The sequence below is a fragment of the Bubalus kerabau genome, chromosome 3 (assembly GCF_029407905.1).
Source record: "Bubalus kerabau isolate K-KA32 ecotype Philippines breed swamp buffalo chromosome 3, PCC_UOA_SB_1v2, whole genome shotgun sequence".
In the NCBI taxonomy this organism is placed as follows: domain Eukaryota; kingdom Metazoa; phylum Chordata; class Mammalia; order Artiodactyla; family Bovidae; genus Bubalus; species Bubalus kerabau.
The window spans coordinates 161,346,425-161,373,959 of record NC_073626.1 but is presented as its reverse complement, the minus strand read 5'-3'; the positions used below and the strand labels follow the sequence as shown (position 1 = coordinate 161,373,959).

At 50.8% G+C, this 27,535-nt stretch overlaps 1 protein-coding gene and 1 pseudogene across 2 annotated transcripts; both read left to right on the top strand.

Moving 5' to 3' along the window:
* The first annotated feature begins 2,891 nt into the window (after window positions 1-2,891).
* Window positions 2,892-4,036, top strand: LOC129646792 (glyceraldehyde-3-phosphate dehydrogenase-like; annotated as a pseudogene).
* Window positions 4,037-7,058: 3,022 nt separating this feature from the next.
* On the top strand, window positions 7,059-25,918 carry PTPRN (protein tyrosine phosphatase receptor type N). Of its 2 annotated transcripts, XM_055573539.1 has the most exons (23): window positions 7,059-7,173; window positions 8,614-8,664; window positions 8,927-9,040; window positions 11,741-11,837; window positions 12,815-13,076; window positions 13,159-13,513; window positions 13,938-14,069; window positions 15,289-15,323; window positions 15,999-16,273; window positions 16,485-16,571; window positions 16,871-16,950; window positions 17,136-17,200; window positions 17,851-18,069; window positions 18,490-18,690; window positions 18,791-18,938; window positions 19,090-19,163; window positions 19,373-19,450; window positions 19,573-19,692; window positions 20,931-21,097; window positions 24,418-24,471; window positions 25,134-25,198; window positions 25,406-25,479; window positions 25,687-25,918. In XM_055573539.1, the coding sequence occupies exons 1-23, from the start codon at window positions 7,059-7,061 to the stop codon at window positions 25,756-25,758; spliced, it is 2,940 nt and encodes a 979-aa protein (XP_055429514.1). In that variant the 3' UTR covers window positions 25,759-25,918. The 2 variants fall into 2 exon arrangements, with proteins under 2 accessions (XP_055429514.1, XP_055429515.1); XM_055573540.1 differs by lacking the exon at window positions 16,485-16,571.
* The last annotated feature ends 1,617 nt before the right edge of the window (window positions 25,919-27,535 follow it).

Sequence of the window (27,535 nt, the reverse complement as noted above, 5' to 3'; positions counted from 1 at the left end):
AAGAGAAGAGAGAGAATAGGACATAAGCAATATTTTAAAAGATTATGGCTGAAGAATTTCCAGAGCTGTTAAAAGATATCAACCCACTGATTCAAGATTGGCAACAAATCTCAAGCAAACTATTAAAAAAAAATAAAAATAAAGCAAAAAATATGATGAAACTGCAGGAAAGCAAAGACGAAGGAAAAAAATTTTTAAAGCAGCTGTGAATTTGGTGGAGGAGAGGATTACTTTCAAAAGAGCAACATTTAGTCTGATAATTGACTCTAAGACAGCAGCAATAAAAGCCAAAAGACAGAGAAATGATATCTTAAGTGTGTTGAAAGAAAATAACAGTCATCCTAGAATTCTATAACTAGCAAAATTATCCTTCAAAAGAAAAGAGCTCCACTTCTGTCTGGGTTGCAGAAAACTTGAAAGATAAAGACTCTCATTCTAACAACAAGAAGATAGCTGAATCATTTTTTTTTTTTTTTGAGCACATCACAGGAAATGTCTGGTGTACACAATAAGACTTCTAGGGTGCTGCTGCTGCTGCTGCTAAATCACTTCAGTCATGTCCAACTCTGTGCGACCCCATAGACGGCAGCCCACCAGGTTCCCCCATCCCTTGGATTCTCCAGGCAAGGACACTGGAGTGGGTTGCCATTTCCTTCTCCAATACATGAAAGTGAAAAGTGAAAGTGAAGTCGCTCAGTCATGTCCAACCCTTAGCATGGACTGCAGCCTACCAGGCTCCTCCGTCCATGGGATTTTCCAGGCAAGAGTACTGGAGTGGGGTGCCATTGCCTTCTTCAATTTCTTGACCTGGATTACATGGGTGTTCATTTTGTAATGATTTATTGAGCTATTCCCTTTTGCTTTATGCATTTTTCTGTTTTTTTATGTTTCACAATTTACAAAGTTTTTAAAAAGGAAATAAATGGGGTGAAGTGATAGATAGCAGGGGCAATTGTGGATGGTGTAGAGAAGACTTTCCTGAGTATATTTTATTATGTGAGTTTGATCTTTAAACAATGCAAATATTTTACATATTCAAAAAATAAAAGTGTAAAAATAAAAAGCAAATCTTAATACTGAAAACAAACAAACCAAATTATATATCAGATTGGTAAAAAATGACTAAACAAACAAAAGAATTATTTCAAATGACTTTAGAACACAGTATTTTGATGGCATAGGAAATAGATGGGGAAACAGTGGAAACAGTGTCAGACTTTATTTTGGGGGGCTCCAAAATCACTGCAGATGGTAATTGCAGCCATGAAATTAAAAGATGCTTACTCCTTGGAAGGAAAGTTATGACCAACCTAGATAGCATATTCAAAAGCAGAGACATTACTTTGCCAACAAAGGTCCATCTAGCCAAGGCTATGGTTTTTAGTGGTCATGTATGGATGCAAGAGTTGGACTGTGAAGAAAGCTGAGCGCTGAAGAATTGATGCTTTTGAATGGTGGTGTTGGAGAAGACTCTTGAGAGTCCCTTGGACTGCAAGGAGATCCAACCAGTCCATTCTAAAGGAGATCAGTCCTGGGTGTTCTTTGGAAGGACTGATGCTAAAGCTGAAACTCCAATACTTTGGCCACCTCATGGGAAGAGTTGACTCATTGGAAAAGACTCTGACACTGGGAGGGATTGGAGGCCGGAGGAGAAGGAGACAATGGAGGATGAGATGGCTGGATGGCATCACCGACTCGATGGACATGAGTTTGGGTGAACTCCGGGAGTTAGTGATGGACAGGGAGGCCTGGCGTGCTGCAATTCATGGGGTCGCAAAGAGTTGGACATGACTGAGTAACTGAACTGAACTGAACTGAACCCTAGGGGTTATAAGGACAAAATAAACTACCCAAAGTCTTAGGTATGTTCGCTGTTTTATTAGGAGAGAAATATTTATATTATTTGCAAATTATTGTGTGCATATTGTAGGATCAAACATATAAATGATTGTGTTGGTATTATTAGAAACCAAATTTTTCAGATACATGTATAAAATTAAGAGGTCAGTAAAAATCACAGCTAAATTTTAATTGGAAATAGTGTGAGTGAAGTGTGTGTATATGTGTGAGTGTATCTTTATATCCTAAGTCTATGCACTGAAAGGACCTGAAGCAACATCAATCATCTCAGTAGTCATTATGACCCCTAGGACCCAGATTGTGGTCCCTAAAATCAGTTTTTACTAAAAACTACCAAATCTCTGGAGGAATGGCTGCTTCCATGTCTAGGGCAAGGAATAAAAAAGATGAACACATCTTCAATTCAGTTCAGTCGCTCAGTCATGTCCGACTCTGCGATCCCATGAACCACAGCACACCAGGCCTCCCTGTCCATCACCAACTCCCAGAGTCCACCCAAACCCATGTCCATCGAGTCGATGATGCCATCCAAGTATCTCATCCTCTGTCGTCCCCTTCTCCTCCTGCCCTCAACCTTTCCCAGCATCAGGGTCTTTTCAAATGAGTCAGCTCAGGTGGCAAATAAGTTTCTAAACAGTAATACAAAAATTGTCTATAAATATATTATTCTATAATATAAAGCAAGGAAAGGAGCTTTAAGTGATTAATGGGATGTTTCAAATGGAAACAAGAGCCAGTTTAAAAAGGCTTTCACTTACTTACTTCAGGACAATTTTTATATTACTGTGATATACAGATACACATTGAATATATAAAAATCCGTACTTCCATAGTAATGCTCAAACAAGAAAAGTGATAACAAATATGTTTAGAAACTTATTTGCCACCCTTGACAGTAACTGTTATACCAACTCATTACTCTGCAAATGAATAGTTAAAGAGAAGACACTACCTTCTTAATTCTGAATTCTTCTTTATGAAATAAGATCAGCTAAAGGAAATAAGATCGGTTAAAAGATATATGATATATGGCTCTCTGCTCCTGCCCGTTCGACAGATAGCCGTAACTTCTGTGCTGTGCCAGCCGCATCCCTGAGACAAGATGGTGAAGGTCGGAGTGAATGGATTCGGCCGCATCGGGTACCTGGTCACCAGGGCTGCTTTTGATTCTGGCAAAGTGGACATCGTTGCCATCAATGACCCCTTCATTGACCTTCACTACATGATCTACATGGTTCCAGTGTGATTCCGCCCATGGCAAGTTCCATGGCACAGTCAAGGCAGAGAACAGGAAGCTCATTATCAATGGAAAGGCCATCACCATCTTCCAGAGCGAGATCCTGCCAACATCAAGTGGGGTGATGCTGGTGCTGAGTACGTGGTGGAGTCCACTGGGGTCTTTACTACCATGGAGAAGGCTGGGCCTCACTTGAAGGGTGGGGCCAAGAGGGGCATCATCTCTGTGCCTTCTGCCGATGCCCCCATGTTTGTGATGGGCGTGAACCACGAGAAGTATAACAACAACCTCAAGATTGTCAGCAATGCCTCCTACACCACCAACTGCTTGGCCCCCCGGCCACGGTCATCCATGACCACTTTGGCATCGTGGAGGGACTTATGACCACCGTCCACGCCATCACTGTCACCCAGAAGACTGTGGATGGCCCCTCCGGGAAGCTGTGGCATGATGGCCGAGGGGCTGCCCAGAACATCATCCCTGCTTCTACTGGCGCTGCCAAGGCTGTGGGCAAGGTCATTCCTGAGCTCAACGGGAAGCTCACTGGCATGGCCTTCTGCGTCCCCACCCCCAACATGTCAGTTGTGGATCTGACCTACCACCTGGAGAAACCTGCCAAGTATGATGAGATCAAGAAGTTGGTGAAGCAGACATCAGAGGGCCCTCTAGAGGGCATTCTAGGCTACACTGAGGACCAGGTTGTCTCCTGTGACTTCAACAGTGACACTCACTCTCTGCCTTCGATGCTGGGGCTGTCATTGCCCTCAATGACCACTTTGTCAAGCTCATTTCCTGGTACGACAATGAATTTGGCTACAGCAACAGGGTGGTGGACCTCATGGTCCACATGGCCTCCAAGGAGTAAGGTCCCCGGACCCCCAGCCCCAGCAGGAGCACGAGAGGAAGAGAGAGTTCCTCAGCTGCTGGGGAGTCCTGCCCCACCTCGATCCTCCACCACACTGAGAATCTCCCGACCTCCACACGTTTCCATCCCCAAGGCCCTGAGGAAGGGGAGAGGCTTAGGGAGCCCTGCCTTGTCGTGTACCATCAATAAAAGTACCCTATACGCCTCCCCCCCAGAAAAAATGAATGATAGAAAATCATGATTTTAGTCAAGGATCATCAATGAATGGCAAAACCATTAGGTGAAAAGTTGATGGGGGACTAGATATTCTCACAGTGCCAAAATATTTTTCGACAGATTGCGTCCATACTGGTCACAAGAGGGAAATGTAACTTTACCATAGAGATCTGGCTGTCTCTACCTTAAATCAGTGATCAATTTTAGCATCACTAATAGTGAGACAGCCAGACACTATGCACTTCCTGAAATAATGTAATTGGAATCATGTAGCACCACCTGTGAATTTTAAAATATTTTTACCTGATCCAATCAAGACTTAACTCCTATTTTTCAGGAAATACAGGAGCTACACAGTATACATACAGGGGAAATATAGGGAAACATGTCATGAGGAAACAGTCAGACAAATCAGGAAGGTGAGGAGTTAGAAAACCTGACCTGATCTCTTCCACAAGAAACTGTCAAAAATGGGGGAGGGGTGGCGAGGAAAGCACTGTTTATGCTAAAATTATTAAAGAGAATTAAGAAATATAACCAAATACAATGGTGGTCTTTGATTGACTGCTATTTTGAATGAAACAGCGGAAAAAGGACATTTTTGGAAACGGTTTGAGACATTTGAACATGAACTGGGTATGAAATGCTATTTAGAAATTATTGTAAATTTTGTTAGGTCGTAATGGCAATTTGGTGGTATAGGAGAATATCCTTATTTCTTGGAGATGCATGTTGAAACATTTAGAAGGGAACCTGGGCTTCCCTAGTAGCTCAGCTGGTAAAGACTTCACCTGCAATGCAGGAGACCCCGGTTTGATTCCTGGGTTGGGAAGATCCCCTGGAAGAAGAATAGACTACTCACTCCAGTATTGTTGGGCTTCCCTGGTGGCTCAGGTGGTAAAGAATCTGCCTGCAATGTGGGAGACCTGGCTTCAGTCCCTCGGTTGGGAAGATCCCATGGAGAAAGGCATGGCAACCAACTCCAGTATTCTTGCCTGGAGAATCCCATGGACAGAAAAGCCTAGCAGGCTATAGTCCTTGGGGTCACAAAGAGTCAGGACACAACTGAGCAACTTTCACTTTACAATGTCTATTGTTTACTTTTAAGTACTAAAAAGAAGTAAATATAGCAAAATAATAACTGTTACGTCTAGGTGATGAGTATATGACTATTTACTATGCACCACTATCTTCTTTATCTTTTTATTTATTTTTTTTGTATTTTGGAGAAGTTTTACTGAAAAGCAAGAGAGAAAAGTGATCAATTTTGAACTTTAGAAAGCTCACTCCCAAGCTTATTGGGTGACAAGAATGGAAGCAAAAGTCTAGTTATGTGATTACAGCAATAGTCATGAAAGAGCACGTTGGTTGGGGTAGGACCATGAGCATGGAGAGAAGTGGGATAATGGGAGATATATTTTTCAGGCAGAAACCATAAGATTTTAATAGACCAGCCATGGAAGGGGGTGAAATAAAGGTGAGGCAAGGCTAACAAAAAAAGCCAGTACCTATCCAGTGTTTAGTACAATGGCTGTTCTAAGTGAGCCACATGAGTGTAATTCTCTCAGTCTTCACAGCCACCTCGTACTACTGGTACCTTCATTTCACAGACCAGGAAACTTGGGAGTAGAGCGGTTAAACATCTTCCCCAAACTTATATCCCTAGTAGGTGGCATTTCTAAAACTGGAGTCCAAGCACACATGTGTAACCATTTCTGCTTTTAAGGATGACAGTCAGTCAGTCAGTTCAGTTGCTCAGTCGTGTCCCACTCTTTGCAACGCTATGGACTGCAGCACACCAGGCTTCCCTGTCCATCACCAGCTCCCGGAGCATACTCAAACTCATGTCCATCGAGTCAGTGATGCCATCCAACCATCTCATCCCCTGTCATCCCCTTCTCCTCCCACCTTCAGTCTTTCCCAGCATCATGGTCTTTTCCAGTGAGTCAGTTCTTTGCATCAGGTGGCCAAAGTGCTGGAGTTTTAGCTTCAGCATCAGTCCTTCCAATGAATATTCACAACTGATTTCCTTTAAGATTGACTGGATGGATCTCCTTGCAGTCCAAGGGACTCTCAAGAGTCTTCTCCAACACCACAGTTCAAAAGCATCAATTCTTCGGTGCTCAACTTTATAGTCTAACTCTCACATGCATACATGACTACTGGAAAAACCATAGCTTTGACTAGACGGACCTTTGTTGGTCAAGTAATGTCTCTGCCTTTTAATATGCTGTGTAGGTTGGTCATAGCTCTTCTTCCAAGGAGCAAGCGTCTTTTAATTTTATGGCTACAGTCACTATCTGCAGTGATTTTGGAGCCCCACAAAATAAAGTCTCTCACTGTTTCCATTTTTTTTCCATCCATTTGCCATGAAGTCATGGGACCAGATGCCATGATCTTAGTGACAGAGGAATCATTAATTGAGATGCGAAAGAGGACACATTCTCTTCACTTTTATGCTCCACATCTTAAGGTTATCCTTATCACTTATCCTTCCTGGTCCCCACCCAACGGGAACCCTTCCTGCCAACCCTGAGACTGGGTGATAGAGGCGGTGGCCCTTGGAGAGAAGAATATGTCAAGTTGAGGCCAAGCGAGAATTCTAAAGAGGCACCTACAGTTGGGTGTAGGAGGGCTGAGGTAAGTAGGAGCCCCACGAAGACTGCGCTTTTACGCCATGAATGACGCAAATCGACGCCAGAGCCGGGGGTGGGAATGTCGTCACCAGCCGCCTGGGGTTGGCAGAGTTGCGGCGAGAGGGGCGTGTAGACCCCGCCTCGGTGGGTGGGGAGTGGCAGGCCCCGCCTCGGCCCCGCTGGCAGGCTCGGGCTGGCGTCGCTGCGGCTCTGGCTGCCGGGCTGGAGAGCCGAGCCGGGAAGGATGCGGCTCCCGGGGCGGCCTGGGGGTCCCGGGGGATCGGGGGGTCTCCGGGTGCTACTCTGTCTGCTGTTGCTGGGCAGCCGCCCGGGAGGCTGCAACGCCATTAGTGCCCACGGTCAGGAGGAAATGGGGGGTGGGGGCGGGTGCCGAGAGCAGAACTCGGTGGGGTGTGCTGGGGGTGTGGAGGGGAGGGAATGGGAAGTATCACGAAGGTCGGAACCTCGGCTGGAAGGTGTGTGTGGAGTGGGGTAGGGGGAGGCCCGGTGAGCGGAGAGAGAAGAGAGGGCGTCTGCGAGGAAAGGGGCGTAGGCCTGGAGGTGGGGCTGGGAACCCGGGGGCGGGACCTAAGAGAAGAGGGCTCAGGGCAAGTTTGGGGTTTGGGGAGAAGGAATGAGGGTGCGTGTGGACAGAGGGACCTAGAGACGGGATACAAGAGAAGGAAGTGTCCCCGAGGCGCCAAAAAGTGGCGGCGCTGAGGGGTGGAGGAGGGGAAGGAAGGAGAGAGAACCCTGATTTCCATGCAGTAGAAGTCGGGCCCACGAGCTCCGGGGTCCCATATTTCCGTAGAGGATCAGGCCAAGGGAAGGGCCAGGGTTTCTCTCTTAGCGTGGAGAGGCCGATCGCTGTAATCTGATCTCCGATAAGAAGCAGACGGCTGGGGAAGGGGGCCAAAGAAGGTGAAGAGGGAGGGGTCGTCTCCCGCCCCCTCCCCACAGCCAGGCCTGGTGCGCTGACTCACATCTGAGCGGACGGAGACAGTCAGCGCTGACTCATGGGCAGGGGGAGGGTAGGGGCCAGGGGCGCGTGGGGGAAGGGGCGCAAGCTCGCAGTCTGACGCCCTACGTCCCCATCGGGCTTGGAGGCCAGGGCAAGGTACTTCCTGTGGCGCTGCGGGTTGGTTAGGGTGGAAGGCTGGAATGGCGGAGAGGTCAGGTCTTTTGAAGGCTCCTCACCCGGTCGCCCTTCCCTCCCCCATAACTGCTTCCAGGCAAACCCTCAGAGGCTCCGGGCTCAGAGCTTCAGCACCGCGAACAGCGCCAACAGCGCTAGGGCCACGGACTTAGAGGGACAGTGTGAGGAGCACTGCCTTAGAGCCATCCCACCCTTTCCCATGCGAAGCGAAAGTGTGCTAGGGTTCCCATCTCTTCTGAGTCCCAGGCCAGCATAAGATACTTTTGGAGATATGGGAAGGAAAGTCCCTTTTCCCTCTGAATTTGGACATAAACTACCCCGCAGTAATTCTATCAGAGTAGAAGTTTATGATTCTCCACCATCAACCATCCCCACGCACCTGAAGGGCTTCTTCTCCCCATTACTTAGTTAAACAAACTGAGGCTTTTAGGGAAAGAATCCAAACTTGCAGATCTTTGAAATCCAAAGCCAGATCCCCCACTTAAGAAGAGGAGGCCTCTTCCCTCCTCTCCTCCTAGCTTAAAGCCTTCCTTAGAATGAAAGACTGGATCCCATCTGCTTCCCCCTTCCCTAGCCTGTTCATCCATCTGACCACTGTATGCATGGGGGTATCTGAGCCTCTCTGCTCACCTGTTCTCTACAGGCTGTCTGTTTGACCGCAGACTCTGCTCTCATCTTGAAGTCTGTATTCAGGGTGAGTGAAATCGAAAGTAGGACTTACAAGTCGGTTGGGGGGTGGGGGGAGGGTACACAATGAGACAGTAATGTGTGTGTGTGGGGGGGGGGGCCTGGAAGTCAGAAGGGGAATTGCACTTGGAGAGAAGGGGGGATGACCTGGAGGAGCAAAGCCCTCTGAAGCCAAGAGAGGAGATAGAGACAGAGCTGTCTATTTGCAACCTGGACTTTGGAAGGCCTCTTGTCCAAGCCCCCTGCTGACACCACTTTTGTGCTCTTAGATGGCTTGTTTGGACAGTGCCAGGTGGGAGTGGGGCAAGCCCGGCCCCTTTTGCAAGTCACATCCCCAGTTCTTCAACGCTTACAAGGTGTGCTCCGGCAGCTCATGTCCCAAGGTGAGGTCTAGATGCACTGGAGGAGAGAGGCTGTAACTTGGTTAGAGGAAATGGGGAAGGGAGGGGCCATCTGACTCCAGGTTTTCTCTCATGGAACATTCCTATCACACCCACTGTGGAGCCTCAACTTCCCAGACCTTACTGGAGACAGGAGTGGGAGTAGAACCCTAGAGATATGCTGTTCACACTTAGACTCTCTGGAGGAATCCAGAGGAGGCTTCTGGAGGAAGCCACTGGAAGAGGCCAGCATTCATCTCTTTGAGATCAGCCCACTCTCTGGAACTGACTGAGTATTCCAGAGCTGTGAATCCTGGGGTCCTCAGCCAGGAGAACACCCCACTCATTCAATTCATTCATTCAAATAAATTCATTCATTTATTGGGTACTTCTATGTGGCAAACATAGTTTTAGGTGTTTAGGATTTATCAAGGGGTGAAATGAAGATCTCTGCCTACTGGGGTTTATATTCAGGAGATGAAGGGAGGTGCTACATTATATAAATTAGAAAATATTAGTATGTTAGAAGGGGAAAAAAACAATTACAGCAGGATAAAGGGATCAGAAATGGTGAGGTAGGAAGCCATACTATTAAAATGAGTGGTCAAGATAGATCTTAGTGAGGCTATGAAATTTGAATAAATACATCAAGGAGGTGGGGATGTTTTCCAGAAGGTTATCTTAGGAAAGAGTATTTTGGTTGGCCAAGGATCTAGAACAAAAGCCCTAAGCATGAGTTTGAGGAACACCACGGAAAACACCTCTACAGAAGGCTGTAGAGGAGTGATGGAGAGGCAGAGCAGAAGATGCAGTCAGGTAGGTAATGATGTTCTAAGATTTTATAGGAGAATGTGTGGACTCTGACTATACTCTGAGTAAAAGAGGAAACCATCACAAGGTTTGAGCATAGGGGTACTTGATATCACTTCTACTTTAAAAGGATCACTCTTGCTGCTGTGCTGAGAATAGGATGTAGGGAATCAATGGTACAAACAGAAACACTAAACATTAAAATATTAACTATTCAGAAGTATAAACTTGGGGAAGGGGCGGGGCTCAGTTTTGATTATACTGAGTTAAGATGTCCACTCAATTAGAATGGAAAGTTGAGTATATAAGATTGGGTTTTGAAAGAGAGAGAGAAGTCTGAAGTAGAGATATAAATTTGGAATTCTTTGGTGTATAGATGGTAATTAAACCCATGAGATGGATGAAATAGTCAAGGGATTGAGTCAATATGAAGAAAAACCCTAAAGAATTCTATTAAGAGGACCAGGAGAAGGAGGGGAATCAACAAGAGAGGCTGAGAAGGGAGAGCCAATGGGGTAGAAGGAGAAACAAGAGTGTTTGGTGTCCTAGAAGCTAAGTGAGAGTGTATCAAGGGGGAAGGAGTGATCAACAGTGTCAAATGATAGTGGTAGCTTAAATAAGATGAGATCTGAGAACTGACCCTAGATTTAGATATGCAGAAGCCACTGGTGATCTTGATGATAGTTTTAGTAGAGTAGTTGGGGGGGGGGGGGAAATCCTGAATAGAGTGGGTAAGAGGGAATGGAAGGAAAGGAAGTGGATACAGCCAGCAGAGATAACACTTTCAAAGAGTCTTGCTATAAATAAATGGGGTGACAGCTGGAAGGGAATGTGGGGTTCAAACAGTATTTTTATTATAACATGGGAGAAATTGCATTGTGTTTGTATATGAATGGGAATAATTCAGTAGACAACAGGAGAAAACAATGATATAGGAAAAAGAGGAGAATTGTGGGGAAGATGTTCTTGAGTAGGTTAGCAGGGGATGAAATCTAGTGCCCAAGTGGAGGATTGACCTTTTATAGAAACACAGTTCATCTAATGTTAATAGGCAAAAAGGCAGGTATAGATCCCATGATATGAGTTAAAAGCAGTATGAGTATTAATCCAGAAGCAAGCAAAAAGGAATGGGAGTAGGTGGGACTGGAGAGTAGGAGGTTATCCTTTTAGAATAGATGACTGACTTTTCCTGCAAGCAGAGTTCATTGAGGGAAATGGTCAAACAGATCTGCCTTCAGGATAAGATGATGATAATGAAGGCTTAAAACAGGTGTATAAATGCTTTGGAGGTTTCCAAGCATTTTCAAGTCCCTGATTGCATTTAATCTTTACTACTGAACTGAACTGAACAGACCCATAAAGTATATGTTATTCCCACTTAAACCACCACCACCACCAAAATAAAGAAAACTAAGGTTCAGGATCAATAAAAATAAGGTGAATAATAATATTGATGATAGTAATAATAATAGCATTTATTGAATACTCATAATATGTCAGGTACTATTCTAACCATTTTATATTGTGTTTTAATTATCACAACAATTTTAGGAGGTATAAAGCCCCATTTTCCAGATGAGAGCACTAAGGCTCACAGAGGTTCAGCTAAGGACATACAGTTAGTAAGTGGCAGAGGATTTAAACCCAGTCTCACCGGAAGCAGTCTCATTTCCAGATTTGCACCTGGGGGAGGGGTGGGGGGAGGCGGAAAGGACAACTCAGATCACCCACCAGGTCTCTGGACCCCCTCCACTGCTCCTGGGCTCTTCCCAGTTCAGTACACTGCAGCGTAGAGCGTGCAGTTTTGATCTGTGCTGGCCCCTGTTACTGAGCCCTCAGACTGTCCCAAGCCTGAGGGACAATCTCCATCTCACTCTTTTCTCTCCCTGGAAGGACTGTCCTGGCATGATGACCTCACCCAGTATGTGATCTCCCAGGAGATGGAGCGTATCCCCAGGCTTCGCCCCCCAGAGCCTCATCCAAGGGACAGGTAGGCATCATTTGTCATCAGCTCTAGCATTGCAAGGCTGGTGCATCTGTGGTCCTCCTGATGGAGAGAGGAAAGTATGTACAGAGACCAGCAGGTTAGGGCATGGGTGAAAAAGGCTCTGGCGTGGTCAATTGATATTCCCACATGCCCAACATGAGCTGAGCTCATCCCTGGGAATCTAGCAAAACAAGGGCATTCAAAACTGGGGGATTTTTTTTTTTTTTTTTCGCCGGATAAAGTCTTTTCTTAAAATTTTTATCATACCATAGTTGATTCACAATGTTAAAGACTACTTTGAAACATTTGGACATTTGGTATTTTAAAAGGAGCATCAAAGCAGTCATCATGGAACAGATTAGAATTTTGTCAGACTGAGGCTGTTTAATGTTCATTTTTATTACTACATGGTAAGAAGTACCATCTTCCTATTATGGTTAGGGGCTCTGAAGGCATCATTCAGGCCCTGTAAAGCAAAGGAAAATAAATGAGGGCTTGGGGCTCAGAGGATGATACCAGGTGAAGAAGGCAGAGTTGGGTAAGGCAGGACATGGCATTGAATGTTTGGATGTGTACTTGGCGACATGCACACAGGGGCAAGCTGCAGCCACAGTTCATCTAGAGCAGTTCCCAGCTCCCTTCCTCTGCTCCCCACTCTCCCCTTTTCTGTCCTTAGCTTCATGCTTCATCAGCTCTGCTGCTGTGTTTCAGGGACCCAGGCATGCTTACCAAGGAGGTGATGACCTTTACCCAGGCGTAGACCTCTGGCCCTTCTCCACGCTACTCTCTCCTCTCCTGAGGCTACCTCATCTCTTGAGAGATCAGGTTTACTTTAGGCTAAGCCTGCCTGGCCCCCAGCATCTCTGCCTCATAGATTCTGTACACTGTTGCCCCACACAACCAACATGCGTGCGCACACACACACGCACACACACACCCACCCACCCCCACACACACACACACTTTGCTTTCCTCCTCAGATCTGGCTTGGTGCCCAGGAGACCTGGTCCCGCTGGGGAGCTGCTTTTACAGGGCATCCCCACTGGCTCCGCCCCAGCTCCACAGCATCGGCTTCCTCGACCTTCAGTAGGTGGGGGCGGAGCTGGGGCAGGCTCCCCCCTGTCCCCTTTGCAGGCTGAGCTGCTGCCCCCTCTCTTGGAGCACCTGCTGCTGCCCCCACAGCCCCCGCATCCTGCCCTGAGTTATGAACCTGCCCTGCTGCAGCCCTACCTGTTCCATCAGGTGAGCTCTAGACACTGGCCCCCTCCCAACCCTAATCCCCATGCTGACATCTGCTCTTATCCCAATCTCTGGTTTCCCACAGTTTGGCTCCCGCGATGGCTCCCGGGGCTCAGAGAGCTCCCCAGGAATGGTCAGTGTTGACCCCCTGCCCAAGGCTGAAGCCCCTGCCTTCCTCAGCCGAGCTGGCTCCAAGGGCATGTTTGGGGCTCATCCTGGCCACTCCTATGGGGACCCTCCAGGGCCTCCACCTGCTCAGCTTTTCCAGGAGTCAGAGCTGTTCTACCTGGCCCAGGAGTCACAAGTGCCCAGCAGGGCCAGGGCACCAAGGCTGCCAGAGCCAGGGGGCAGCAGCCGGGCAGGGGACTCCTCGGAGGGCTATGAGGAGGAAGGACTAGAGGGTCGTGAGGAGACACCTCCTGCCCCAGCAGAGCAGCCAGGTAACCGTGGCCTCAGCATCCACTCCATGCCTATGGGGCTGCTTTCTGGGGGGGCAGAGCCGGGGGTTCTGTCCTGACTATGCATGCACTTGTTAATTTGTCCTTAAAGTCATCTGTACACTCAACTAATGCCTACTGACTGCCTGCTCTCTGCCAGGCATAAGTAGGCATTGAGGATACAGTAGTGGGTGGAGCTGATATGCCTTCTCCAGCTAGGGAATTGAGGAGTCCCTACTGGGCCTGAAGTTTGGTCTTGACACCCGAAGGGCTTTCCCCCAAAGTGTGGACAAAGATGGGAAGGGGAGGGCATCCGTGTCCTGGTGTCTGAGAAGTTCCTAAATGTGGGGGTCCCTGCCCACCTGCAAATTCATCCTGTAAGTTCATCCCGGCACCAGTCCTGAGCTCCGTGTCTGGCTCCCAGCAGATGTGACTCTGCAGAGAGTGGCCGCTGTGCTGGCGGGCTATGGTGTGGAGCTGCGTCAGCTGACCCCGGAGCAGCTCTCTACCCTCTCGACCCTGCTGCAGCTGCTGCCCAAGGGTGCTGGACTAAACCCGGGTGAGTGTCGGGGCAGAGAGACTGCCAACCCCACAGAGGCCTCTTGCCCCACTTCTCAAGGCCACAAGAAACAGTCTAGAGGGGAAGAGCCAAGCTCAGGGGAGGGAGTTGGTTTGAGACACGGAGTCATTGACAGCCATGGTCAGGAAGCAAGGGGTGAGGTGGTGAGCTGAGGAGTTAGAGCAGGAAAGGACTGGGAGATGGAAGTAATGGGGAAAGAAGCCAATGAGGGTGTGAGCTGGGGATCTGGAGGCACCGGGAAGGCTAGGCAGAAGATGCTGAGGACCTAAGGTCATTGTCAAGAAGCCACTAATTGACAGGTAAGAGAGGACTGTGCAAAGAATAGCTTTGAGGGATGTGGCCAAAAATAGGGAGGAGTTGATCAAGCAATGGTTGCTTAGAAGGTAAAGAGTCTGCCTGCAATGTGGGAGACCTGGGTTCCATCCCTGGATCAGGAAGATCCCCTGGAGAAGGAAATGGCAACCCCACTCCAGTGTTCTTGCCTGGAAAATCCCACGGGTGGAGGAGCCTGGTGGGCTACGGTCCGTGGGGTCACAAAGAATCAGATACGACCGAAGTGACTGAGCGTGCATGCATGAAGCAGAAGGGACTTCCCCAGGTGGCGCTCGTGGTAAAGAACCTGCCTACCAATGCAGGAGACATAAGAGACGTGGGTTTGATCTCTGGGTTGGGAAGATCTCCTAGAGGAGGGCACAGCATCCCGCTCCAGAATCCCGTGGAGCCTGGCGGGATACAGTTCATGGGGTCACAAAGAGGCGAATACAACTGAAGTAACTGAGCCCATGATGCAGAAGCCCAGAAGCATGGGGCTTCCCAGGTGGTACAGTGGTAAGGAATCCACCTGCCAATGCAGGAGAAACAAAAAAAGTGGGTTCAATCCCTGAGTCAGGAAGATACCCTGGAGAAGAGCATGGAAATCCAGTCCAGTATTCTTGCTTGGCGAATCCCATGGACAGCGGAGCCTGGTAGGCTACAGTCCCTGCAGTCACAAAGAGTCAGACATGACTGAGGGACTAACACACTCAGAGGCATGAGGCCATGCTTAGGATGAACTCAACAACAGCCTTGGTTACTGACTGCCAGGAGAGCCCATAGCAGATGCCACAGACTCAGAGCTACCAGCCCTTTCTCCTACCTGCGTTGTGTGGACCTTGGCCTTGGCCCTTTGCCCAGAGTTTTGTTTTTCCTGTCTCTACAGGAGGAGCTGTAAACGTTGGAGCTGACATCAAGAAAGTGAGTTTGCAACACCTCCCTGACCCATAAGGCAGCAAACGCCCTTAGCTGAAATCTAAATCTCAGGCTCAGGACCCAGAATCTGTATTCTCTGACCCTTCAACAGAGGCCCGGAGGCTGCAAGTCATTGTTTAAAGTCTCACCTCAGGCTGAAGGCAGAGGTGGGACCAGAAGCAAGAATTCTTGATTCACTGCTTTTTTTTCACTACGGTCGTGTCAGACCATGCTCTTGAAATGAGATCCTTAGGCAAAGGGAGGGAAGGGAGCAGGCAGGCTCCTGACTGCCCTACAGCTTGAGGCTCTGTCCGTTTCACACGTTGGATTTCTAAGATTGTGTGGCTAAACAAAAGTTGAAAAAGCACTGCCTGCCTGTTCATCTTCTCCCCTAACTCCAGCTTTCCTCACTCTGGAATTTCTCCCCACTCCAGCTCCATCCTGTCGATTATTACTTATCATGAATAATCATTCATTCAGCCCTTTATTCATTCATTCATTCATTCACTTGGCTCACTTTCCTGGATGCTCTCTCAGTACCCAATGCTGACCTGGGTCTGGGGATAAAAAGAGAAACGAGTCATAAGCACCCCTATGGGAACTCAGGGTCCAGATTGTAGACCCCCTTTCCTTAACCCCTTCACTGTTAGAGACCTTACCTCTAACCTATCTTCTAAACAGACAATGGAGGAGCAGGTTCAGGGCGAAGACCCAGCAGAGCCTCCACCCCCAATGCCCTCCCTGCCTGGATCCCCCACGGGCAGTTCCACCTCCAATAAAGCCCAGAAGGAGCTGAGCACTGGATCCTCTGAGACCCCAAAAGCTGCTGGCCCCCCCGCCACGCCGGTCCTGGTAGAGAAGAAAAGCCCGCTGGGCCAGAGCCAGCCCACCATGGCGGGGCAGCCCTCCACTCGGCCATCAGCAGAGGAATACGGCTACATTGTCACCGACCAGAAGTAAGGGCTCCCACGCGGGGCAGCCTCTTGTTCCCTTGGGGGTTGGGCTGGCCTGCCTTGGGAGGTAGAGAGCAGAAGCGCAGATGTGAAGTAGATGGGGGTGGGGGGACTGCTCTGCACCCCTGGATGTCTTGGCACCCTTGGAGGGTGTTTCAAGAAAGTGGCCAAGAGGGTCCCCACTTTCCTTCCTCTACCGGCTCTGCAACTCCAGGCCCTTGAGTCTGGCTGCGGGAGTGAGGCTGCTGGAGATCCTGGCTGAGCACGTGCACATGTCCTCGGGCAGCTTCATCAACATCAGGTGGGGCTCTATCTGGCTGGTAGCTTGAAGGGGGTGGGGCCTAGGGGGCTCAGGGGAGGAGGGGAAGACAAACTCCAGGTAAGGGGCCGAGGTCAGGTCACAGATGTTTCCAGCTTCATTGAAGGTACAGCCACACTTTGCCCTGCTGCTGGCCTGTCCAGTATCTTCCCTCCTGAAACACCCTCGTATGGCATGGGTTTCAGCCCCATCCTCTAATAGGGAGAGGACCAGAGCGGATCTCTCATTTTGAATCTGGGATCTGTGATGGGTGAGGCAGTAATATACCTCCTATTCGGCAGTGTCGTGGGACCAGCCCTTACCTTCCGCATCCGGCACAATGAACAGAACCTGTCTTTGGCCGATGTGACCCAGCAAGCCGGTAATTACTTCTTCACCCCAGCCCTAGTTGTATAGACCCAGACCGGTGGCTGATGCTCTCCTTGAAATATTCCCAGATCCAGGAATATTCCCAGACCCGGGCCCGGCCTGCCACAGGGCATTGCATGGCATGGGGTGGAGACCATATAGGGGCTGGAGAGGATCTGACCTCCATCCTCCCTGCAGGGTTGGTGAAGTCTGAACTGGAAGCACAGACAGGGCTCCAGATCTTGCAGACAGGAGTGGGACAGGTATGAGATAACTGAAGAATCAGTCAAAGTCCCTGCTGGCTGATGCTGCCCACCAGAAATGAAGGCAGTCTTGGCAGAACAGGAGCTGAAATACACCACCTTTGCTGAAGCAGCCCTCCTCCATACAGTTTTCTTTCCAACCAGCAGATGGCCCCAGTGGCTCCAGCTCCCTGCAGGATCAGCCTTCTATAGGCAGCCAGGTCACCTGGAAGAACTACCTGAGATGGCCCAGCCATCCATAGATCTGCTAGAGCAAAGTCTCAGATTCCAAGGGAAAACACTACACAGAAAGGACTTTGACCTCAAAATATGCTTCTATTATGCATCCAACACTGATGCCTCATGTTCTACTATTTGACTTCCTGGGTCTCTATACTTCTCTACATCCATTTTTTAATGCAAAAACTCCTAGGGAGAGTCACCCACTAAGTCTCTGGCAGTACAATGTGGTTGAGTTGGTCCCATGGGGATTGAGAAAGGGATCTTGGGTCTACATGAGTCCCTCTGCCTGTACCACCATGTCCCTGCCTCTCAGCTTTTCCCCAGGAGATATCCTAGCAGGGAGTGGGGTGTGGGACAGGAGTGAGGAGCAGCTCCTAAGTCTCCCCCCACCACCACTGCCCACCTTGATTCTAACCTTGTTCCCACAGAGGGAGGAGGCAGCCGCCATCCTTCCCCGACCAGCCCACAGCACTTCTCCCATGCGGTCCGTGCTCCTTACTCTGGTGGCCCTGGCAGGCGTGGCTGGGCTGCTCGTGGCCCTGGCAGTGGCTCTGTGTGTGCGGCAGCATGCACGGCAGCGGGACAAGGAGCGCCTGGCAGCCCTGGGACCCGAGGGGGCCCATGGTGACACGACCTTTGAGTACCAGGTGTGCAGCCCCAGAAGCTTGTTGATGAAAAGGAATGGAAGGGGCTCAGGAGTCTGGGTCTCATGTAAGATGAGGGCAGGGAGTTGGATATCCAGGCAGGGGCTGGAGAAGCCCCAGCAAGGGGGTGTCGTGGGGGCATTTTGAATGGATGGGAATTGAGAACAGGTGGTTCCTGAAGTTCTCCCCAGTACCACCATTCAGGGGGTTCTGGATTCTGCTCTGTAATATCTGAGGTTGTCATGGGCCACACCCAAGCAGAACAGCCCTGGAAAGGATGAGGCAGAAGACCCCACCCCAGAGGAGACAGGTTTCATTCAAAAGCAATCCAGGACCATCCTAAGGACTCTGTTGAACTGAGTCCAGGACTCTGTTGAAAAGGCTTCAGGAGAACATGGATCCTGCCCTGTCCTTCTTCTGCAGGATCTATGCCGCCAGCATATGGCTACAAAGTCCCTGTTCAACCGGGCGGAGGGTCCACCCGAACCTTCTCGGGTGAGCAGCGTGTCCTCCCAGTTCAGCGATGCTGCCCAGGCCAGCCCCAGCTCCCACAGCAGCACCCCGTCCTGGTGTGAGGAGCCCGCCCAAGCCAACATGGACATCTCCACGGGACACATGATTCTGGTCAGGATGGGGCATGGGCCCAGAGGCAGGGAGGGGACCGGGTGGTGGGAGGGGCAGGGCTGGCAGTGGGGGCCGGCGCCAGGCTGTGGTGTCCCTGCAGGCCTACATGGAGGACCACCTTCGGAACAGGGACCGCCTGGCCAAGGAGTGGCAGGCCCTGTGTGCCTACCAGGCGGAGCCCAACACCTGTGCCACCGCCCAGGGTGAGGGCAACATCAAAAAGAACCGCCACCCTGACTTCCTACCCTGTGAGTGAGTCCTGTTGGCCCAGCCTTCTGTCTGCTGGGAGTCCGGAGGGCTTGGGGTAGGGGCTGGGCTCCTGGCTGAGGCTGAGTGGCAGAGGTACCAGGACCCCAGTGACCGGAGGGGTTTCTGGGGTGGGGTGTGGGGTCTGTGCAGATGACCATGCTCGCATCAAGCTGAAGGTGGAGAGCAGCCCTTCTCGGAGCGATTACATCAACGCCAGCCCCATTGTGAGTGGCTCCCATATCCTCCCCCATATTCATCCTGCCCCTATAGACTCCATTTCCTGCTCCCCAAGGCCCTGGAATTGTGGGCCTGATATCTGGCATGGAAACAGGAGTTCCGAGGCTCCCCCAGACCCTGGCCTGCTCCCTTTGACCAGACCTCTCCATAATGGCGTTTCCTATTCTGGTTCATGATGTATTTTCCCTGCCCCCAGATTGAGCACGACCCTCGGATGCCAGCCTACATAGCCACACAGGGCCCGCTGTCGCATACCATTGCAGACTTCTGGCAGGTGGGCTTTTGGAGGGAGGGTGTCTCCAGGGACCGGGGTCCCTTGTGGGCAGCCAGGGCCAACCAGGTCCCAGGGAGGTTAGAATGGAGCTGACCCAGGTGCTAGACATCATCTGTCCCTAGATGGTGTGGGAGAGTGGCTGCACTGTCATCGTCATGCTGACCCCGCTGGTGGAGGACGGTGTCAAGCAGTGTGATCGCTACTGGCCGGACGAGGGTTCCTCCCTCTACCACGTCTATGAGGTCAGCAGAACCCCACGGCCAGGAGAAAATGGGGGTGGGGAAAGTGGGCGGTGCACCCTTCATACATGTGCAACTGTATATGTATATAAACATCCATGTATTACACACATTCACACATGCTGTGCTGTGCTTACTCACTCAGTCGTGTCCAACTCTTTGAGACCCCATGGACTGTAGCCCGCAAGGCTCCTCTATCCGTGGGGATTCTCCAGGCAAGAATACTGGAGTGGGCTGCCATGCCCTTCTCCAGGGCATCTTCCGAACCCAAGAATTGAACCCAGGTCTCCTGCATTGCAGGTGGATTCTTTACCGTCTGAGCCACCAGGAAAGCATTCACATACATACATATACGCATATACGTGTGTGTATATGTGTGTCTAGTCTAGGGCTGAAAAGCACTTGTAGGGACCTATGATGAAAGGTACAAATATAAAACTATAAAACCACTGAAACTAAGGTAAGAAGCTAAAAGCCAGGAGTACAGTTTTGAGACAGGGAAGATAAGTATACTTGAAGACTAAGACTTAGTCCTACTTTTATTGAGTCTAGTTTAGATCTGAGTTTCTTGGAGGCCAAAGCAAAGAAAGAAATACTGCCAATCACACATGTTGCTGATGAAAAATAGAAAAACACTGGGGGGGTCTGGGCAGAGACAAAGTAGAGGAAGAAGAAACATTCCTGACCAATAGGAAGTGACCCCTCTCCCCAATAAAACAAGAGATATTATTTGCACAACAGAAGCTTCTTATCTCTAAGTGAGCTCTGGATAACAAATTTTCAGCATTAGATGAGCACACAATACTTTCTCTTTTTAAGCTTTAAAAATTGGTCCTGCTTGGGGTTAAAGAAAAAAATCAAATGAAAATACAGAATTTTATCAAAGTTTATGGTGTGTAACACAGACACTGTGCTAGTCTTTGCACAAAACAGGAATGAGACACTGATTTCAGGAAGCACACAGGACTTCCCGGAGGGTCCAATGGTTAAGAATCCGAGCTGCCACTGCAGGGGGCACGGGTTCGATCCCTAGTCGGGGAGCTATGGTCCCGCTGTGCGGCCAAAAAGACTAGTTGTGTCTAGGTGGAAAAGCCTCCAGTTGTCCTGAGCAATCCATAAGTTCTAGACACAGATGGCTAGGGTTCTTGGGGACAGCTGAGTGAGCTTCCTAACTGGCCTGGGAGGCCGGGAGGATTTGGAGAGGCCCTGCCGCGCTCAGGCCTGCGCGCCCACCCTCGCAGGTGAACCTGGTGTCAGAGCACATCTGGTGCGAGGACTTCCTGGTGCGGAGCTTCTACCTGAAGAACGTGCAGACCCAGGAGACGCGCACGCTCACGCAGTTCCACTTCCTCAGCTGGCCGGCAGAGGGCACCCCGGCCTCCACCCGGCCCCTCCTGGACTTCCGCAGGTGAGCCGGCACCCCTGGGCGGTGGGGCGGCCCGAGGAAGGCTCCCAGAAGCCCGGGAGAGAGCAGCCCAGGAGCAAGGGGGCCGGGAGCCGGGCTCTGGCGCCTCCCCGCAGCCTATCAGCTTCTCCTGGGGCCCCAGGTCAGGAGAGGTAGGCTCTCTCGCCCGACCTGGAGCCTCAGCTTCTGGTCTGCTGGTGTCCCCTTCTAGACACCCCCAAACCAGGACTGACTCTGACCTCCTGGCGTCCCTTTCCGGACACCACCCCCCAAACCAGGACTGACGCTCTGTCTCGCTGTGCCCATCCGTCCACTGCTGTGGTCCAGCTCCTGACTGCTTGCTCTCTCTGCTGGCTGGCTGCCTCTTCCCTCTCTCTTGCCCTCTTTTTCTATCTCCCACTCTTTCTCCATAACCTTCTCCCTCCGCCCCCCTATACCCTGAAAGGCTCATCTTGTTTCTAGCCCCCTCCCTCCCTGTCTCCTTCTCCTTGATCCTTGCTATTTCCTCCTGTCCTGTGTTTCCTGGTGTCCAGTCTCTATGTCTGCTGTCCCCCTGCTTTCTCTCACTCCCCCCTGCCTTCCCCCTTCTTTACCCTCTGTATCTCTTTGCTTCTGTTTTTATTTCTTTCCCTCTTTCCCTCCCTTCCTTCCCACTTTTCTCTCCCCCACCCTCCCTCTCCCCCTCAGCTCTCTCTCCATCGTTCTGTCTCTCAGTCTGTCTCACTCCCCCACTCCATCCACATTTCCCCGCTCTGCACCTCTCCCTGTTCCATCTCTCAGCTGTTTCCTCCACCTCCCTCCCATCTCTGCCTATTTACTCTGCCTCTCTTTGTCTCTGTCTCCCCCCTCCTCTCTTTCTCTACATGTCTGCCTCTCCGTTGCTCTGTCTGTCTCCCCTCTCTGCTCCTCCCTCTTCTCTCTCTCTCACGGCTGCCAGCGTCATTTTTGTGATCTGCAGCTAGTATTCTCACTCCAGTTGCATAGTCACAAAAGTGATCACTGGCAGGTGTGGCCGCTGCATGGATGGGACATGAGGACATGTGGCCCAGGGACCACCCTGAAGGGCGCTGGGAGAGCTGGGGGCTGGGGAGATTCAGGGAAAGGACAAATACTATCAAAGGGAGTGGGGGGGGCGGATCTTTGGACTCTTGGGGACTCATGGAACCAGGTGGGGGCTGGGACAGGAAACCAACAGGGGGACTTGCCCTCTTCAGATGCTAAAACCGTGTCCAGGCCTCCAGAGGGCCCTGCCTGCCCTCCACAGATAGGTGGCTGAGAAGCCTGCTGCCATGGCAGGGACCTCATCCACACTGCAGCTTCCTCCTGCTTCTCTGCCCCTTGCCAGGCCTCTCTGAGGTCTCTAGGTGCTGGGCAGAAAGCAGAGGAACAGAACTGGGGTGGGAACCTGGGGGTAGTTTCTGAGCCTGAGGACAATGGTTTCTAACTGGGGTCCATGCAACCTGAGGTACAGGCTTCTTGAAGGGTATCAGGGGTAATTTTTGTTTTCCATATTTAAAAATCTTTATAAAATGAGTGCATGGATTTATTTTAAGACTGTACAGGTAAGCGAAAAGGTTATGTTTCTTTGCTTCAGGCTGGAATTATGTAAACTCAATTGGCTTAGAAACCCAGAACAAATTAATTGCTGCTTTAATAAATGTTTTGGTGAAGGTCCATCAGAGGGAAGGCAAAATAAATTTTGAAGTCTTAGAAAATGACTCTGATCAAGTTTCTTGATCTCCATCTGTTTTCTTACCTGTGAAATGAGATTGATGACCCATACCTTAAGGGATTGTTACAAAAGTCAATAGCATGACATCTATAAAATCTACTTTAAGTGCCAGGTACATAGCAAAAGTAAAAGTCGCTCAGTCGTGTCCGACTCTTTGTGACCCCCTGGACTATACAGTCCATGGGATTCTCCAGGCCAGAATACTGGAGTGGGTAGCCTTTCCCTTCTCCAAGGGATCTTCACAACTCAGGAATAGAATCCAGGTCTCTTGCATTGCAGGTGGATTCTTTACTGAGCCATCAGGGAAGCCCAAAAATACTGGAGTAGGTAGCCTATCCCTTCTCCAGTGGATTTTCCTGACCCAGGAATTGAACTGGGGTCTCCTGCATTGCAGGTGGATTCTTTACCAGCTGAGCTATCAGGGAAGCCCCAGCACATAGCAAAGCCTCTGTTAATTCTAAGTGCTATTTGTTGTCATTATTATTAACTGATTGGGAACCACCGTGACAACTTCTGTTCAGCCCCAGTCCTGATCTACCAGCCGATACGCTAAGGAATCATGTGGACTCCTAGAAAACCATTCAAGTCACCTGGCCCCAGCAAGTCTGGGGGTACCAGACTGGGAGACCACTAAGTTCCAAGCTCCTCTGCAATGCTCTAATAACCCCTCAAAAGGTTCTCCCTCACCCTTGTCCTTTGGGAGTATCAGGAGTCTGCAAGTGACTCTCAAATCAGGAATGTCATAAGGAACAAGGGCAGGTTAGACTGGGCCACGAGAGAGGGAGAACCCACCTGCTCCTTGCTGAGCTGTGGCCCAAGAAGCAGAGTCTGAGGTCCAGGTGGAACCACAGTCTGAATATGACCCAATCACAGAGCACCTGTGCTGGGGTAAGACTTATCCAGGGAGACAGTGGGCGGCAGCATATTCAGAGCTGAGGGGTTGTCATCCCCTTGCCAGAGGAACTCTGCACCCAGGGCTACAACCAGACCTCACTGCTGGTGAGGACCACAAGGAGCCTGGGTGGGGAGGGGAACACCCAGGGGCAGAGCAATAGTGTGCTCTGACACTCTTGAAGTCACCTGAACACCTATCCTCCCTGAACTTCAGGCAGGGGAGACTGTTAATATTATGACACTTTATCTTTAATAGTGCCATCATGTAATGAGCACCTACTGTGTGCCCGATTTAGCACTTAGTCCTTTATATGGATTATCTCATAATCCATGTAATAAGAACCCTAAGAAGGAGGTTACTATTACTATCATACCCCTTTTACATGTAAGAAAACTGAGGCTTCAAAGGTTTTTATCGGTTGATCTGATTTATCAGGTTTTATCTGATAAATCAGAGCAACTGATTTATCAGTTGTTCCAGGTGCATAGCCTAGGCCCATAGTGACAAGGCAAGTCCAGTGCCCCCCAACACCATCTCTGGTTCTTAGCCTCCAGCCACGACTCCTCCATCCAGCCCTCTTCCCTCCTCGGCCCTGGGCAGGTGGGGAGAAAAGGAAGACAGGCCCACGGGTGTGTGTCTCAGCCCCCCTTTGCCTCTGCTGGTGCCCCCTGGCCTCATGCCCATTTCTTGTTGCAGGAAGGTGAACAAGTGCTACCGGGGCCGCTCCTGCCCCATCATTGTGCACTGCAGGTGCGTACGGGACTGGAGGGGGGTGGGGGGTGGGCGGACAGGCCAGGCCCAAGCCAGAGGGCCCTGAAGGGGGCACATTCCTGGTTCCCACCCCCCTCCAGTCCTGCTCTCCGTGTGCATCTCCCAAGCACGCTGTTTGCCTGTCCCCTTGATACCAGCAAACAACAGCCCATAGGCCAAATTCAGCATACCATCTATTTTCTTAATGGCCCATGAGCTAAGAATGATGTCCCCATTTTTAAATAGTTGAAGGAAAAAAAAGAACACACGACAGAGGCTATATGTGGCCCACAAAGTTGAAAATATTTACCATCTTGCCATTTACATAAGACGTTGGCTGAAGGAAAGCCTGCCCAGTGGCTGGAAATGGCTATTCCCATTCCCTCTCACTGCCTCCACCTCAGGGTGGAGCCAGGGCTCTCCTTTTCAGTTGGCTCACTTCCCAAGAGACACCCCATGAGTCACAGGTTCCCCACTCAAGGCCCAATTCTCAGGACCCAGGAGCTGTGACCCCATCCCTAATCCTCGGCTTACTCGTGCCCTCCAATGCCGCAGCTAACCCTAACGGCTCCACCACCGTCTCCACCCCAGGCCTCCATGTCCCCTCCCCTCCCCCTTCCCGCTGGGTCCCCAGCTCAGCCTGTCACCATCTCCTCCTGCAGTGATGGTGCAGGGAGGACAGGCACCTACATCCTCATCGACATGGTACTGAACCGCATGGCGAAAGGTGAGGCCCCGCCCCACCACGTCCCCAGCCCAGCCCCAGATTAGAGTCTCCCCAACCCCTGGGGTCACAGGAGTTCGTGGAGGGCAGGTTGCCACACCCCCAGGTAGTCCTCTGAGCCTCCCATCCCAAGATGCCCTAGGCTTTCTGGGTCCTCCCTCCTCTGGACACCCTCTGAGCATCTGTGTGTCCCCACACCCCTCCCACCAGGAGTGAAGGAGATCGACATTGCTGCCACCCTGGAGCATGTCCGTGACCAGCGGCCTGGCCTTGTTCGCTCTAAGGTGACTGTTTCTCTCTACACCCACCCTAGCCATGACCTTTCCCCAGGGAAAGTGGCAGTGGCCTGCCTCTCCTGCCTGCCTCCAAATCTCCCCCAGGAGGGCTCCCTCCTTCTCCCCCAAGTAACCGCCCCAAAGCTGCGCCCCCATCCCAGGGCAGGAGCAGAAGCCGAGCCTCCCCATAACCCTCCTCCCTCTACCCTTCCCCAGGACCAGTTTGAGTTTGCCCTGACAGCTGTGGCGGAGGAGGTAAATGCCATCCTCAAGGCCTTGCCCCAGTGAGACCCCTGGGGCCCCTCAGTGGGCAGCCCAGCCTCCACTCCCTCCTTGCCTGTGTGAGCATCTATCTGTGCACTCGCTCTCACCGCCACACCCGCCACCTCGGCCCCTCCTGGGTATGTCCAGCCCTTCCAAGAGGAGCGTGTAAGGAAGGGGAAGCAAGATGGGGCATACAGGAACCCCCGGTGTCCCCTGGGGGAGCTGGCAGCCAGTCAGAAGGAGAGGAAAGTCATGGGCACCAAATTCTACCCACAATCTCCTCCTGTCCAAGTTCCCTGACCCCCATTTCCCGCCACTCTGGATGTTCCCAATATGTCTGTGTGGACGCCCTCCGCCCTCCAGTGTGGCTAGAATGGGGCAGAGGGGCCACCATGCCCAGATCGTTCTGCTCCCCTAGCCCCTGCTGCCCGCTGTCCTGCCTCCATGACCCACACTGTGGCCCTTGCCCCTCCTGCCCCCTCCCCTCACCCTTCCGCCACGTGCCACTCAACTCACTCCCCCTGGCACAAGAGAACATTTCTGGAAAAATCTACTTTTGTATCAATGTGAATAAAGTTAGTGTGTCGTGTGTGCAGCTGCAACCCAGACCTCCTACGCATTTCTCTGCTCTGCTTCCAGGCTTCAGCCCCAGCCTCAGCCTGGAGCAGGCCCTGCTGTGTTTCAGGAGGTGCAGACAATTATGGGAGAGCCAGGCAGTGGAGTCAGGCTCTTCAAGGCTTGCATGGAAGCAAATGACAATCGGGCAGTAGTTTTTTATGCTGTACTTCCTACATGTCTGATAGCCTCCAAGGTGCTTGACAACCATTAACTGGTTTAATCTTCAGGACACGCTACCAATTAGCCCCATTTTATAGACAGAGAGACTGCACAGAACTTGCCTGAGGTACCACGACTAGTTAAGTGGTGGAGTTGGGATTCCAACACAGGCACGCTTGGCCTCTGTGCTGCATCTCCTCTCAGTTCTAGGGCAGCATCTTCGCACCCTTCGGCCTCAGGAATAATACACATCATGCAGGATGGAGGTTAGGACTGAATGAGGTGATACAGGCCAAGTGCTCACCACAGCTTAAGCAGAATTAGCTAAACTCTGGTAACGACTCACAGACTAGGCCTGTGAGATGTCACAACATCCATTCACCTCAGGGCAAAGGGCACTTTCTCCCCATTCCCCTGGAATGCCCCCACTCTGTATGGCCTCAGAGGAGACTCCATCCGCGTGTTCCTTGGACAACAGTGGTACACACAGAAATGAGGCAAAAACAGCCTTGAGCCTGGAGCTACTCAGGAATTAGGGCCACCTCACCCTCCCAAGGCTCAGAAAGTGAAAGTGTTGGTCACTCAGTCCTTTCCAGCTCTTCACAACCCCATGGACTGTAGCCCACCAGGCTCCTCTGTTCATGGAATTTTCCAGGCAAGAATACTGGAGTGGGTTGCCATTTCCTTCTCCAGGGGATCTTCCTGACCCGGGGATCAAACCCGTGTCTCCTGCATTGCAGGCAAAATTATTTACCGTCTGAGCCTCCAGGGAAGCCCAAGGCTCAGGCCCCCACATGAAAGATGGGCGAGTACCACCTGTCCTGCTCAGAGAGCGAAGGGACAGTGAGTGGACCTCTGGCCCCCCACCCCTCACCTGTGCTCTGCTGCAGCTCACCACCACTGTTGGTCATCGCAAAGGCTGGAAGTGGGCAGAAACTTCCGACAGATTCTCTCTCTCTCTCTCAAGACAGAGGCTTGAAATTCCTTTCAGAGCATGCTGCTTCCTTGTTTGGAGGAAAATACA

Bases quoted from the DNA above. Each gene is read 5' to 3' on its own strand.
- PTPRN (XM_055573539.1), top strand. From the start codon at position 7,059: ATGCGGCTCCCGGGGCGGCCTGGGGGTCCCGGGGGATCGGGGGGTCTC. The intron at 16,274-16,484 runs GTAAGGGCTCCC...CTGCAACTCCAG, and splicing joins TACATTGTCACCGACCAGAA to GCCCTTGAGTCTGGCTGCGG. The intron at 19,164-19,372 runs GTGAGTGGCTCC...CCCTGCCCCCAG, and splicing joins ACATCAACGCCAGCCCCATT to ATTGAGCACGACCCTCGGAT.